The sequence below is a fragment of the Oncorhynchus keta genome, chromosome 14 (assembly GCF_023373465.1).
Source record: "Oncorhynchus keta strain PuntledgeMale-10-30-2019 chromosome 14, Oket_V2, whole genome shotgun sequence".
NCBI classification, from domain to species: domain Eukaryota; kingdom Metazoa; phylum Chordata; class Actinopteri; order Salmoniformes; family Salmonidae; genus Oncorhynchus; species Oncorhynchus keta.
Genome location: NC_068434.1, coordinates 39,881,051 through 39,894,577, shown reverse-complemented (window position 1 = coordinate 39,894,577; position 13,527 = coordinate 39,881,051). Strand labels below are relative to the sequence as shown.

Below are 13,527 nucleotides of genomic sequence, written 5' to 3'. Positions count from 1 at the left end.
CATTTTCCTACTGAAAACTTGTGAATTCCCTACCAAATGGAATATACATTTTTAAGTTTATTTAACTGCGAGAAAAGTTTTACTTCCTCTCGCATGTATTACTTCACTTTCAATTTCCTGATTGTTATTTTTTTGTGGGGTTTGTGCTCTCTCACCCCACTCCTCCCTTCCTTTCCAAGATGTCCTGCATGAAAGTTTCATATTATGACTGCTATGTCAGTTGTCATAAGTGGAATGTAGGTTTACATCAACTGTAACTCTTATGGTGAACGTTATTTATTATGTATTATAACTGAATAAATACAGACTAAGGCTGTGAGTTAAACTATAATTGAAATGCAGTATTAACAGAACAGGGTGTACAGTAGAAGCACGAGGAATTTGGGATGGAAGTTGGTAGTCCATAACTGGGGCGTCAGGGTAGCCTAGTGGTTAGAGCCGAAAGTAACCGAAAGGTTGCAAGTTCAAATCCCTGAGCTGACAAGGTAAAACATCTGTTGTTCTGCTCTGAACAGGCAGTTATAACCCACTGTTCCTAGGCCGTCATTGAAAATAAGAATTTGTTCTTAACTGGTCAGGTCTGGCCTAGTAAAATAAATAAATAATAAATAACTAATTTTTTTCAGAGCCTGACCGTTGCTGACAGTGAACACAGACAACCCATTGTTTAAGTTTTGGAGCCTGTTAATGTGGGCCAATTTGTCATAATTTGTCATAAAATGCAGTTTTTGTTTTCAATCCCCTCTACTAAAAAGGCAAATCATGGTCATGTAGCCCACTCATTAGACTGTCATAGTAGCAGTGGTGGAAAAAGTACTCAAAAGTCATACTTGAGTAAAAATAAAGATATCTTAATAGAAAATGACTCAAGTAAAAGTGAAAGTCATCCAGTAAAATACTACTTGTGTAAAAGTCTAAAAGTATTTGGTTTTAAGTATAATTATGTATCAAAAGTAAATGGAATTGCTCAAATGTACTTAAGTATCAAAAGTAAAAGTAAAAGTATTAAGAATTTCCAATTCAATATTTTATGCAAACCAGACAGCACAATTTTTTTTATTTTTTTATTTTTTTTATTTAACGGAGAGCCAGGGGCACACTACAACACTCTGACATGAATTCACAAACAAAGCATTTGTGTTTAGTGATTCCGCCCGATCAGAGGCAGTAGGGATGACCAAAAAATGACTTAAGTAATACTTTAAAGTATTTTTACTTAAGTACTTTACACCACTGCATAGTAAGCCTAGGTGAAAGTGAAAGGCAATGGCTGAATATGAATATATAATGAAGGCTCTATAACACTCGTCAAAAGCCTGTACAATCTGTAGATTTTCAAATGATAGGGAAGGTGTACGGTTTTTCCCTTTCACTTATGTGGTATGATCACGCATCTAATATTACCGATCAACATTTAAATTCAGTGACATTACTGCCGCGACGTCACCGGGTCTGTTCTGCTGACTTCCAGAAAAGGGGTGGATGTCACCCGACCCGACCAGTAGACTTCAGTGAAAGTGGAAGAGAGTAGATCAGGAAAAATAAAGAATATCGACGAAAAGAAAGATTGCAACGAACTGTAGCCAACTGCAAATGATATAAGGTTAAAATAAAAGTTTGACATATCGGAAAATCATCTTGGATAAAGACAACATTTGTTTGAACACAAAGTTTATGCCAAGACGCAATGCATTGTGTTCAGTGACAGTTTTACGACGGGAATAGAGATAGTAACGTGAAAGCAATGGTAAGTTTCTATGATTTTTTTGACAAATAAAGGATTAAGAAATACTATATTTATATATGTGTATGTGTTCATAATTATTGCACAGACATGTAAGAAGCGTTCCTTTATCACTGTATGTGTATAGCCTATATTAGGCTACAGCCTGGCTTTGAATTGCGTTAGACCGTTTTCCTACATTGAACTTGACTGTTATGTAGCCTACATCGTGTGATGCAGTTAATTAGATATTAAATATTCCCTTTTATAGTTTTTATTTGATTTGGATTTGACTTATGAGAGATCAAACATAATTCAAACAAATTCATGCAAATAGATTATCTCATACAGACAGGGTTGGGTAGGTTACTTTATAAATGTAATCCGTTACAGTTACTAGTTACCTGTCCAAAATTGTAATCAGTAACTTAACTTGTTGAAGTTTACATAGCTGGCCATATATGAATGTTACATTTTACTTTATGGGTTGGTTATTTAGGCTTTTTCTAACCCATCGCCTTCTACTTCACACAATAAAACGATTAAGTTACAAGTTATATCTTTACATTAATAAAAACCAAAGTCTATCAGAATTCCAGTAATTCCAATAAATGTTATACCCCTTGATCTTCAAGAATAGGACTTGGAAATATAGATTAGCCAAATTGTTTCACCTGAGCATAACCCCAAAATCAAGGACTTATTAGCCACCAGCCCTACTCTGTTGTTTATGATTTTGTTGTCATGGCGGACTGATTGGGCTCATTGATTTGAGTTGAAAAATAATGCTGCGCTCATGGAATGACGTGCTCTGAGCCATATTGAAAAGTGCTGTTTATATGTGAAAAATGTATGCCATATTCCGCATTTGCTATAGGCCTATTGTTTACCTTTTTGTTGGTGACACTTTAATATCTTGATAATATGCAGATGAAACAGATGAAACAATAACAAAACTGACACCCCGCCTTTGTTTTGGTAAAAACAGAAGATAGTCCTATTTGATAAAAGAACAAGTCCATATTATGGCAAGAACAGCTCAAATAAGCAAAGCGAAACGGCAGTCCATCATTACTTTAAGACAGGAAGGTCAGTCAATACAGAACAAAATTGCAGTCACAAAAACCATCAAGTGCTATGATGAAACTGGCTCTCATGAGGACCGCCACAGGAATGAAAGACCCAGAGTTACCTCTGTTGCAGAGGATAAATTCATTCGAGTTACCAGCCCAAATAATGCTTCACAGAGTTCAAGTAACAGACATCTCAACATCAACTGTTCAGAGGAGACTGTGTATCAGGCCTTCATTGTCAAATTGCTGCAAAGAAACCACTACTAAAGGACACCAATAAGAAGAAGAGACTTGCTTGGGCCAAGAAAACATGAGCAATGGACATTAGACCGGTGGAAATCTGTCCTTTGGTGTGGATTCCAAATTTGAGATTTTTGGTTCCAACCGCTTTGTCTTTGTGAGAAGCAGTCTGGGTGAACGGACGATCTTCGCATGTGTAGTTCCTGCCATAAAGCATGGAGGAGGAGATGTTATGGTGTGGGGGTGCTTTGCTGATGACACTGTCTGTGATTTATTTAGAATTCAAGGCACATTTAACCAGCATGGCTACCACAGATTTCTGCAGCGATACGCCATCCCATCTGGTTTGGGCTTAGTGGGACTATCATTTGTTTTTCAACAGGACAATGACCCAACACACCTCCAGGCTGTTTAAGGGCTATTTTACCAAGATGGAGAGTGACAGAGTGCTGCATCAGATGAGCTGGCCTCCACAATCCCCCGACCTCAACCAAATTGAGATGGTTTGGGATGAGTCGGGCCGCAGAGTGAAGGAAAAGCATCCAACAACTGCTCAGCATATGAGGGAAGTCCTTCAAGACGGTTGGAAAATCATTCCAAGTGAAGCTGGTTGAGAGAATGCCAAGAGTGTGCAAATCTGTCATCAAGGCAAAGGGTGACTATTTGAAGATTCTCAAATATGAAATATATTTTGATTTGTTTAACACTTTTTTGGTTACTACATGATTCCATATGTGTTATTTCATAACTCTATTGTCTTCACTATTATTCTAAAATTGATGTAGCAATTACAGATTGCCCCTTAAATCTATCAAAAGTGTGCGAGTTTGAGCACGTGTCCAATAGGCATGGATATTTTTTCTTCTCAGAATGAATTAGATTGAGCAATCATAGCCCCACTTTCATTCCATAGGCTGGGATCCACACTATTCAGCTGTTGCAAGAGTGCATTTTCCACTGGCTGTCCACTGGTTTCAAAAACAATGATTGATAGGCAGCTTAAACTTCTTTAATTAAACCATTATTGGGTTCAAATACAAATTTATATTTGTGAACAGCCATCCACAACAACCACCAGCTAAATGAGAGCAGCAGTGTGATTCACATCAATGCGCTATGTGGATATCAATAAAAAGTGATATCCGTATCGCCATAGACTACATCACTGCTGTCGTCCTTACCTCCAAGCGTTTATTCAAATTGGATTATCTTAGGATGCCAACAGCAGTTGCACCATTGGAAGTCATAGCTTGGACTGTAGCCTACAAAAACGTATGCCTGATTTTCCCGCGATCCATCAAACACATTTAGCGTGTCATCATAGTAGTCTCTGACTTGTGGTCAGACACGCTCAGGCTGAACATATTTAGATTTTCAATTTTGATTTGAATGTCGTTGACATGCTTTCTGAATTTAAAAGTAATCCTCAAAGTAATCTAGTTTTTCAAAAGTATCTGTAATCTGATTACAACATTTTTGCTAGTAACGTAACTGATTACAGTTACCGTTTTTTGTAATCGGTTACTCCCCAAACCTGCATACAAACCTGAAAATGGTTTGTGAACGTCATCAGAGGGCCAGGGTAATAATTTAGTGTAGGATATTAACCTATCAATCAACCACATTTAAATGGTTAGATATTTTTATGTTTGTTTATGACATTACTATATTTACTGTTATTTAATAACAGATATAGACCCAGCTCTGTTAAATATCTCTGAAGTCCATAAGCAGACTATCCCTCAAATCACATTTTATTGGTCTCATACACATGGTTAGCAGATGTTAATGTGAGTGTATGTGCTTCTAGTTCCGACAGTGCAGTAATATCTAACAAGTAATCTAACAATTCCCCAACAACTACCTAATACACACAAATCTAAAGGGGTGAATGAGAATATGTACATATATTTATATGGATGAGCGATGGCCGAGTGGCATAGGCAAGGTGCAATAGATTGTATAAAATACAGTATATACATGTGATATGAGTAATGTAAGATATCTAAACATTATTCAAGTGCCATTATTTAAAGTGGCATTGTTTAAAGTGACTAGTGATCCATTTATTAAAGTATTTATTAAAGTGATTGGGCCTCAATGTAGGCAGCAGCCTCTCTGAGTTAATGATTGCTATTTAGCAGTCTGATGGCCTTGAGATAGAGGCTGTTTTTCAATCTCTCGGTCCCAGCTTTGATGCACCTGTACTGACCTCGCCTTCTGGATGATAGCGGTGTGAACAGGCAGTGGCTCGGGTGGTTGTTGTCCTTGATGATCTTGCTGTGACATCTGGTGCTGTAGGTGTTATGGAGGGGAGGTAGTTTTCCCCCGGTGATGCGTTGTGCAGATCGCACCACCCTCTGGAGAGCCTTGCTGTTGAGGGCGGTGCTGTTGCTGTACCAGGCGGTGATACAAGCCCGACAGGATGCTCTCGATTGTGTCTGTAAAAGTTTGTCAGGGTTTTGGGTGAGAAGCCAAAGTTCTTCAGCCTCCTGAGATTGAAGAGGCGCTGTTGCACCTTCTTCACCACACTGCCTGTGTGGGTGGACCATTTCAGTTTGTCTGTTATGTGTACGCCCAGGAACTTTCTACCTTCTCCATTGCTGTCCCTTCGATGTGGATAGGGGGATGCTCCCTCTGCTGTTTCCTGAAGTCCACAATCATCTCCTTTGTTTTGTTGACGTTGAGTGAGAGGGTGTTTTCCTGACACCACACTCCAAGTGCCCTCACTTCCTCCCTGTAGGCTGTCTCGTCGTTGTTGGTGATCAAGCCCACTACCGTTGTGTCGTCTGCAAACTTGATGATTGAGGTAGAGGAGTGCATGGCCATGCAGTCATGGATAAACAGGGAGTACAGAAGGGGCCCCAGTGTTGAGGGTCAGCAAAGCGGAGATGTTGTTTCCTACCTTCACCACCTGGTGGCGGACCATCAGAAAGTCCAGGACCCAGTTGCACAGGGTGGGGTTGAGATCCAAGGCCTCCAGCTTGATGATGAGCTTGGAGGGTACTATGGTGTTGAATGCTGAGCTCTAGTCAATGAACAGCATTCTTACATAGCTATTATTTTTGACCAGATGGGATAGGGCAGTATGCAGCGTGATGGCGATTGCGTCATCTGTGGACCTTTTGGGGCGGTATGCAAACTGAAGTGGGTCTAGGGTGGCCGGTAAGGTGGCGGTGATATGATCCTTGACTAGCCTCTCAAAGCACTTCATGATGACAGAAGTGAGTGCTATGGGGCGGTAGTCATATAGTTAGTTATCTTTGCCTTCTTGGGTATAGGAACAATGGTAGCCATCTTGAAGCATGTGGGGACAACAGACTGGGATAGGGAGCGATTGAATATGTCCGTAAACACACCAGCCAGCTGGTCTGTGCATGCTCTGAGGACGCGGCTGTGGATGCCGTCTGGGCCAGCAACCTTGCGAGGGTTAACAAGTTTAAAAACGTAAATGTTTTACTCACGTCAGCCACGGAGAAGGGAGGGGGGGCGCAGGATTTGTTAGCGAGCCGCGACAGTGGCACTGTATTATCCTCAAAGTGGGCAAAGAAGGTGTTTAGTTTGTCTGGAAGTGTGAAATCGGTGTTCGTGACGTGGCTGTTTTTGTAGTCCGGGATTTCCTGTAGACCCTGCCACATACGTCTCATCTCAGAGCCATTGAATTGCGACTCCACCTTGTCCCTGTACTGGAATTTCGCTTGTTTGATTGTGTTGCGGAGGGAATAACTACACTGTTCATATTCAGCCATATTTCCAGACCTGTTTCCATGGTTAAATGTGGTGGATCGCGCTTTCAGTTTTGCGCGAATGCCGCCATCCATCCACGGTTTCGGGTTAGGGTAGTTTTTAATTGTCACAGTGGGTACAACATCTCCAATGCACTTCTTTATAAACGCACTCATCGAGTCAGCGTATAGGTCAATGTTGTTCTCTGAGGCTGATCGGAACATATTCCAGTCCGCGTGATCAAAACAATCTTGAAGCGTGGCTTTCAGTTGGTCAGACCAGCGTTGAATGGTTCTCGTCACTGGTACATCCTGGTTGAGTTTCTACCTATAAGACGGAACGAGCAAGATGGTGTCGTGGTCGGATTTGCCGAAGGGAGGGTGGGGAAGTTAGAGTAGTAGTGGTCGAGAGTATTAGCCCTGTGTGTCGTGCAATCAATATGCTGATAGAATTTAGGTAGCCTTGTTCTCAAATGTTCTTTGTTAAAATCCCCAGCTACAACAAATGCAGCCTCTGGATATATAGTTTCCAGTTTACATAGAGTCCAGTGAAGTTCCCTGAGGGCCGTCTTGGTGTCTGCTTGAGGGGGATTGTACACAGCTGTGACAATAACTGATGAGAATTCTCTTGGTAGGTAAAATGGCTGGCATTTGATTGTAAGGATTTCTAGGTCAAGTGAGCAGAAGGACTTGAGTTTCTGTATGTTGTTATGATTACACCATGAGCCGTTAATCATAAAGCATACACCCGCGCCCTTCTTCTTCCCAGAGAGGTGTTTATCTCTGTTGGCATGATGCATGGAGAAGCCGGGTGGCTGAACTGATTCTGACAACATATCCCGAGAGAGCCATGTTTCTGTGAAACAGAGAATGATACAGTCTCTGATTTCTCTCTGGAAGGCAACCCTTGCTCGGATTTCGTCTATCTTGTTGTCAAGAGACTGGACATTGGCGAGTAGTATAGTCTGGTGCGGTGAGCGATGTACTCGTCTATGGAGCCTGACCAGGAGGCCGCTCCGTCTGCCCCTTCTGCGGCGCCGTTGTTTTGGGTCGGCATCTGGGATTAGATCCATTGTCCTGGGTGGTGGTCCGAACAGAGGATCCGCTTCGGGAAATTCGCATTCCTAGTCCTAATGTTGGTAAATTGACGTTGGTCTTATATCCATTAGTTCTTCCCGGCTGTATGTAATAAGACTTAAGATTTCCTATTTCCTGGAAGGGGCAAGAGTTCCTGTGTGAAGACTTTGTCGCCAGTTGTTTTTTAAACCGACTATTGTTCAGCTATTAAAACTTAACTGGTGGTGCGAACTAAATCAGTGCCATGCATATCCTCAAACTTTATGTCTCAATCCAATTTAACTACAACAATCCAGATGTAGTATTATTCACCATATGACAGCTGTAATAGTGAATATAAATGGGAAAGAAATGCAGCTTTTACTAAAGCTTCTATAACTCACGGTGCATTGACCAGTAACTTATAACAGCTAGTCCTAACTTGTCACAGGGGGCACTGAACTAGTGTTCTAACCTCGTCATATCCCACTATGTTTGTGTGTATGAAAGGGTGTCGAAGAAGTAATGACAGTGAAATATGAAATCATCAGATTCGCTGAGATTGCACTTGTTTTGTTCAGTCTCTTGGTTTCCTGCATGAAACAGAGAATCTCACTGCAGAGAAGTACTCACAGTGCGAGGCCATTCCTTCTCTTGCTAGTACAAAAGTGGTACCAAAGACAGTACAGTGTGAAGATAGGCAGTAACTGCTTCTCCAATATATATAAAAAATATAATATAAATATAAATCCGCAATGCACACAAACCTAAATACTTCCTCAAAGCCAGCTAACCACTCTAGCTAGTATTGACATTATATTTAAATCACAATGGATATGCTAATGTTAGCTAGATAAACATTTGGCTATTGGCTGGCACTGACAATTTGGGATTATGGAGAGGGAATTGAATTGTTTCTTTGTTATCTTGGTAGGTCGTTATCTAGCTATAGCCACCTGGAAAGTTTCAACAATGGCTTTTTACAAAATAACCATATTAGCTAGCTAGCTAACGTTGGAATCTAGACAGTAAACTAAGCAACACACACGGACATGCAAGGCCAAACAATGCTACTGACACCATCTGGTTTGAGTGGCTAACGATGAACACAAAAGAGATTGACTGCCTACATTCTGTTCAGAAGTGCTAAGTACTGTCGGCGGGAAAACGTTTGACAGTCCTACCGGTGTGTCTGAGCTTTAGTGTTAGAGCACTCAGCATCCTTGACTCCTGAATCACTCACTTCCCTGTCCGGCTCAGAGGGCAAAAGGTCACGGACAGTCCCATCAGGATATAAATCAAGCTCTGCACAACCTATTATTAAATATCCTGTTTACGTTTTTAGTGACTTGAGATTTGCGTCTTCCGTTGATATCAATACATGATTTAAGTGTGCACATCACAGTTAGGATTCGGCCCTTACAGTTTATAATAGATTTTGGTGGCCTCCAAGAGTGTCATTGTCACAGTGGGTTGTTCAACCTTCGTTGCCCCAGGGTAAAGTGCTTCATTTGTTTGGAGAGCTGTAGGGTGCCGCCATGTTCCTCCAGACAGACTCAGAGGCTACAGAAAACAGGGTAATCCAGATTTCCAGGAAAACCTGCCCCACTTCAGTTGTTGGGTGACATATTCCTGTTCTGTCTTGTTTGCTCTATGGAAACGTAATCTCTCAGCCAAAATGACTAGTGATTAATGTTACTGTATTAACAATGCACTACTGTTAAGCATTGCATAGGTTACACAACATAAGAAATACAAAATATTACCTTGAACATGGTGACACAAAGATAGGGACAAATCTATAAAGAAAAATGCGTGAGCTACAGTTTCAATTATCTTAATTTTATCACCCTTTTGCAGGATAACCTTCCTGCAACGCAGGAAATGTAAAACATTTAGTGTATTTGGGGTTTAAAAAGGCTTCTAAAGTTTATAATTTCCACTTTGAAATTCCTTTTACGAGAAATACATCAATCTCTACAAAAATGTCCATGAATTATAATCCACATAATTATTCACATTTACTGTTGCTGCAGGATTATTTTCCCTGCTGTAGGAAACTAGCTCAAGTTAAGATCCTACATCTGTACACACACTATGGTGCTTATGATTATTGTTCAATCATTGTGTCAATACATTTGTTCAAACCAACCCCTATTCAAATAAACCATTAATAAAATATACACCAAATTGGTAGTGGTTCCATGATTTATCTTCCATTAACCCCAAACGTTTTTTTTGTGTGTTCAGGAGAATGGGAAGAACCGCCTGCAGCAGGCCCAGGAGGAGGTGGAAGAGGTGAAGGTGATCATGCTAGATAATCTCAACAAGGCTGACGAGAGGTCAGGCAAGCTGGGAGAACTGGAGAACAGGGCCGATGAACTTCTGGAGAAGGTGATTGAAGTTTATGGATATGTTCCAAATGGAACCCTATTCTCAGAGAGCTCTGGTCAAAAATGGTGCACTATATCGGGAATAAGGTGCCATTTGGGGTGTACCCTAGATGTAATAATATATGTCTTTAATGGAACCAAATCATCACTTAAAACAAAGCATTCGTAATATGAAGACACAGACTTTGAAGGTCTTACTTTGATGATTCCAATGCTATCATACACAAATAGAACAATAGGGTTCTCCTTTGGATTCTCCAGCTTTGGTGTCTCATGAAAGGGATTTCCAATGTTCCATGGTCCAAAACAAGTCCAGGGAATAGGCAGGAAATGTCATATTGGTGTTTACAAATACACTTTAGGTGGAATTGGAGAGGGGAAATAATGTACAATTTACATCCTGGTTGTGGTTTAAGGTGATATTTTTAGAAAGGTATTTCCTATTGTTGTAAGATGAATTAAACCCACTAGTCTCCCTCGGTATAGAGAGAGGGGTGTCCAGGATGTGCCACAGGGTGCATGTCCGTAATGGTCCATCCTGGGGTCAACCAACCAGGTCACAGCTTTCCCACATTTCTCCCCAGCCAGGCTGTTACATCACAACAACCACATAGTTCTCTGAGGACTCGCTAGGTGGCTGACTGGGGTTGCATCCCAAATGGCACCTTATTCCCTATCCCACTACTTTTGACTAGAGCCCACATGGGACACAGCCATAGTTATCTGAGGACTGGCTGGCTGACTCGGTTACTGGGAAAAATAAAACAGAAGCGTCAAGAAAAGCGTCTCGATTCATTGGAAGATCATTGGGAAAATAGTGTGCACTGTAACTAAAGGCTTCTGTCTAGCAATTTGTCAGAAAATGTCATGTTTCATGACAGAATAGTTCTTTCTGGATTTTAAAATATGTACAATGCACCTCAATGACCTCAATTGCACGGATAAAGCAGACCCCCCCTCCTCCATATTCTGACAGATATAGATGCATAGAGTCTTGGTATTAACATCCTACTATCTTAATATTAACATCTTATAATTATGTGTTTTCAGAGTAAGGCTTTCTCAAAGTCTGCTGGAAGAGTTAAACAACAGAAGTGGTGGGAACACATGAAAATGAAAGTGTTGCTGTCCGGTATAGGGGTTGTCGTGGCAGCCATCATCATTGGGATTGTTGTATGGACAGCGTTTGGACCTGACGACCGCAGCTCAAACAGCTCCACTGCTGTAGAGCAGCCCACCTCAGGGCCTTAGGATCATAGACTGTCTGTCAGAGCAAAGGACATGGAGGAAATGAAGATGGAAGATGGAGATGGAGACAGGGGCAATCGAGGCCTCCCCGGAAATAAGGAGTCAATCAGACAAGAATAGTGCATGTAGATGAATATATAGATTTATTAACCTGGTCCCAGATTTGGGACCAAACATTTGGCATGACATTGAGCGACAAGCAGTTGGTATGATGATAGCACAAACATGCTTTCCACCTGAGCTCAATATAAGTTTTGTGGGTTGACTTTTCGTAACTTTTTAATTTGTGATATTGTTTATTTTTAGAAGCATTTTAGGCTCCGTGCTCAGTGTGTAGATCGTTGAATGAAATGGTACCATCACTAGCTCAGCTGCTTCCCAATTCAGTATCGTCTTCAACTGTCCGTAGTTGGTCAGGCTCACTAGTTTAACATTCATACTCAGAAAGGCTTCAGCCTTACCATAGGATTTGGTATATGTGCATGTTTGGTCAGTTCAAATAAAAAATATTGTGCCTTTGGTATGTTAAAAAGCAAAAATCACCATTGGATGAATTGTGTATCCTTTCTTTCAGTATTCCATGTAAGCTGAAAAATTATAATTGTCATGACATTTTATGAGTAAGTCATTTCATGTCATTCTTCCTTTTTTTCTGGTCAAAAGAAACATAAGAAAAGGAAAAAAAAAATAAACTTAATTGTATTTGTATACAAAACACTTATGTTTGAGGAAAGTTTGTTTCTGTGGGCAATGCAGTGTGAGTGCCTCTGTTACATGTGTCATTCATTAGCCTACAGGTAAGCAATGTGTACAGTATCAAAAACCGCTGCAGAGAAATTGCATCATCTCTTCACTTATCTTCTTAACATATGAGTTTGTCATTTTGGTGTCCTCTCTATTTGTAACCTCATCCTCATGCTCAATTGTTAGCCGGCGGGTGGATGAGATTACCCTATTTGTTACTGATTTTCCTTTCCCAATTGTTTTTTTACCCATGAGCTATTACCATCTCAAATACATGTAAAACTGTAGTGCACAATTTGTAAAATAAAAAATAAGTTGATAAGTTATTTCTGTGGAGCATTTTGATTGAGTGTGTACAATGCATTCGGAAAGTATTCAGACCCTTTGACTTTTTCCACATTTTGTTATGTTACAGCCTTATTATATAATGGATTTGATTGTATTTTTCCCTCTTCAATCTGCACACAATACCCCATAATGACAAAGCAAAAACATGTTTAGACATTTTTGCAAATGTATTAAAAATAAAAAACTGAAATATTACATTTACAAGTATTCAGACCCTTTACTCAGTACTTTGTTGAAGCACCTTTGGCAGCGATTACAGCCTCGACTCTTCTTGGGTATGACACTACAAGCTTGGCACACCTCTATTTGGGGAGTTTCTCCTATTCTTCTCTGCATATCCTCTCAAGCTCTGTCAGGTTGGATGGGGAGCTTCGCTGCACAGCTATTTTCAGTTCTCTCCAGAAATGTTTGATCGGGTTCAAGTCTGGGCTCTCGTTGGGCCACTCAAGGACATTCATACTTGTCCCGAAGCCAGGCCTGCGTTGTCTTGGCTGTGTGCTTAGGGACGCTTTCCTGTTGGAAGTTGAATCTTTGCCCCCAGTCTGAGGTCCTGGGCACTCTGGAGCAGGTTTTCATCAAGGATCTCTCTGTACTTTGGTCCGTTCATCTCCCAGTCCCTGCCGCTGAAAAACATCCTCACAGCATGATGCTGCCACCACCATGCTTCACCGTAGGGATAGTGCCAGGTTTCCTCCAGGCGTGACGCTTCGCATTCAGGCCAAAGAGTTCAATCTTTGTTTCATCAGAAAATAAAATCTTGTTTCTCATGGTCTGAGAGTCCTCTAGTTGCCTTTTGGCAAACTCCAAGCGGGCTGTTATGTGCCTTTTACTGAGGAGTGGCTTCCGAATGGCCACTCTACCATAAAGGCCTGATTGGTGGAGTGCTGCAGAGATGATTGTCCTTCTCCCATCTCCACAGAGGAACTCTGGAGCTCTGTCAGAGTGGCAATCGGGATCTTGGTCAACTCCCTGACCAA

The 13,527-nt window shown here is 41.0% G+C and overlaps 1 protein-coding gene across 1 annotated transcript; it reads left to right on the top strand.

Moving 5' to 3' along the window:
• Positions 1-1,469: 1,469 nt before the first annotated feature.
• On the top strand, positions 1,470-12,528 carry vamp5 (vesicle-associated membrane protein 5). Its single transcript, XM_035786049.2, has 3 exons — positions 1,470-1,747; positions 10,068-10,211; positions 11,261-12,528. The coding sequence occupies exons 1-3, from the start codon at positions 1,745-1,747 to the stop codon at positions 11,459-11,461; spliced, it is 348 nt and encodes a 115-aa protein (XP_035641942.1). The 5' UTR covers positions 1,470-1,744; the 3' UTR covers positions 11,462-12,528.
• The last annotated feature ends 999 nt before the right edge of the window (positions 12,529-13,527 follow it).

Bases quoted from the DNA above. Each gene is read 5' to 3' on its own strand.
- vamp5 (XM_035786049.2), top strand. The intron at 10,212-11,260 runs GTGATTGAAGTT...ATGTGTTTTCAG, and splicing joins CCGATGAACTTCTGGAGAAG to AGTAAGGCTTTCTCAAAGTC.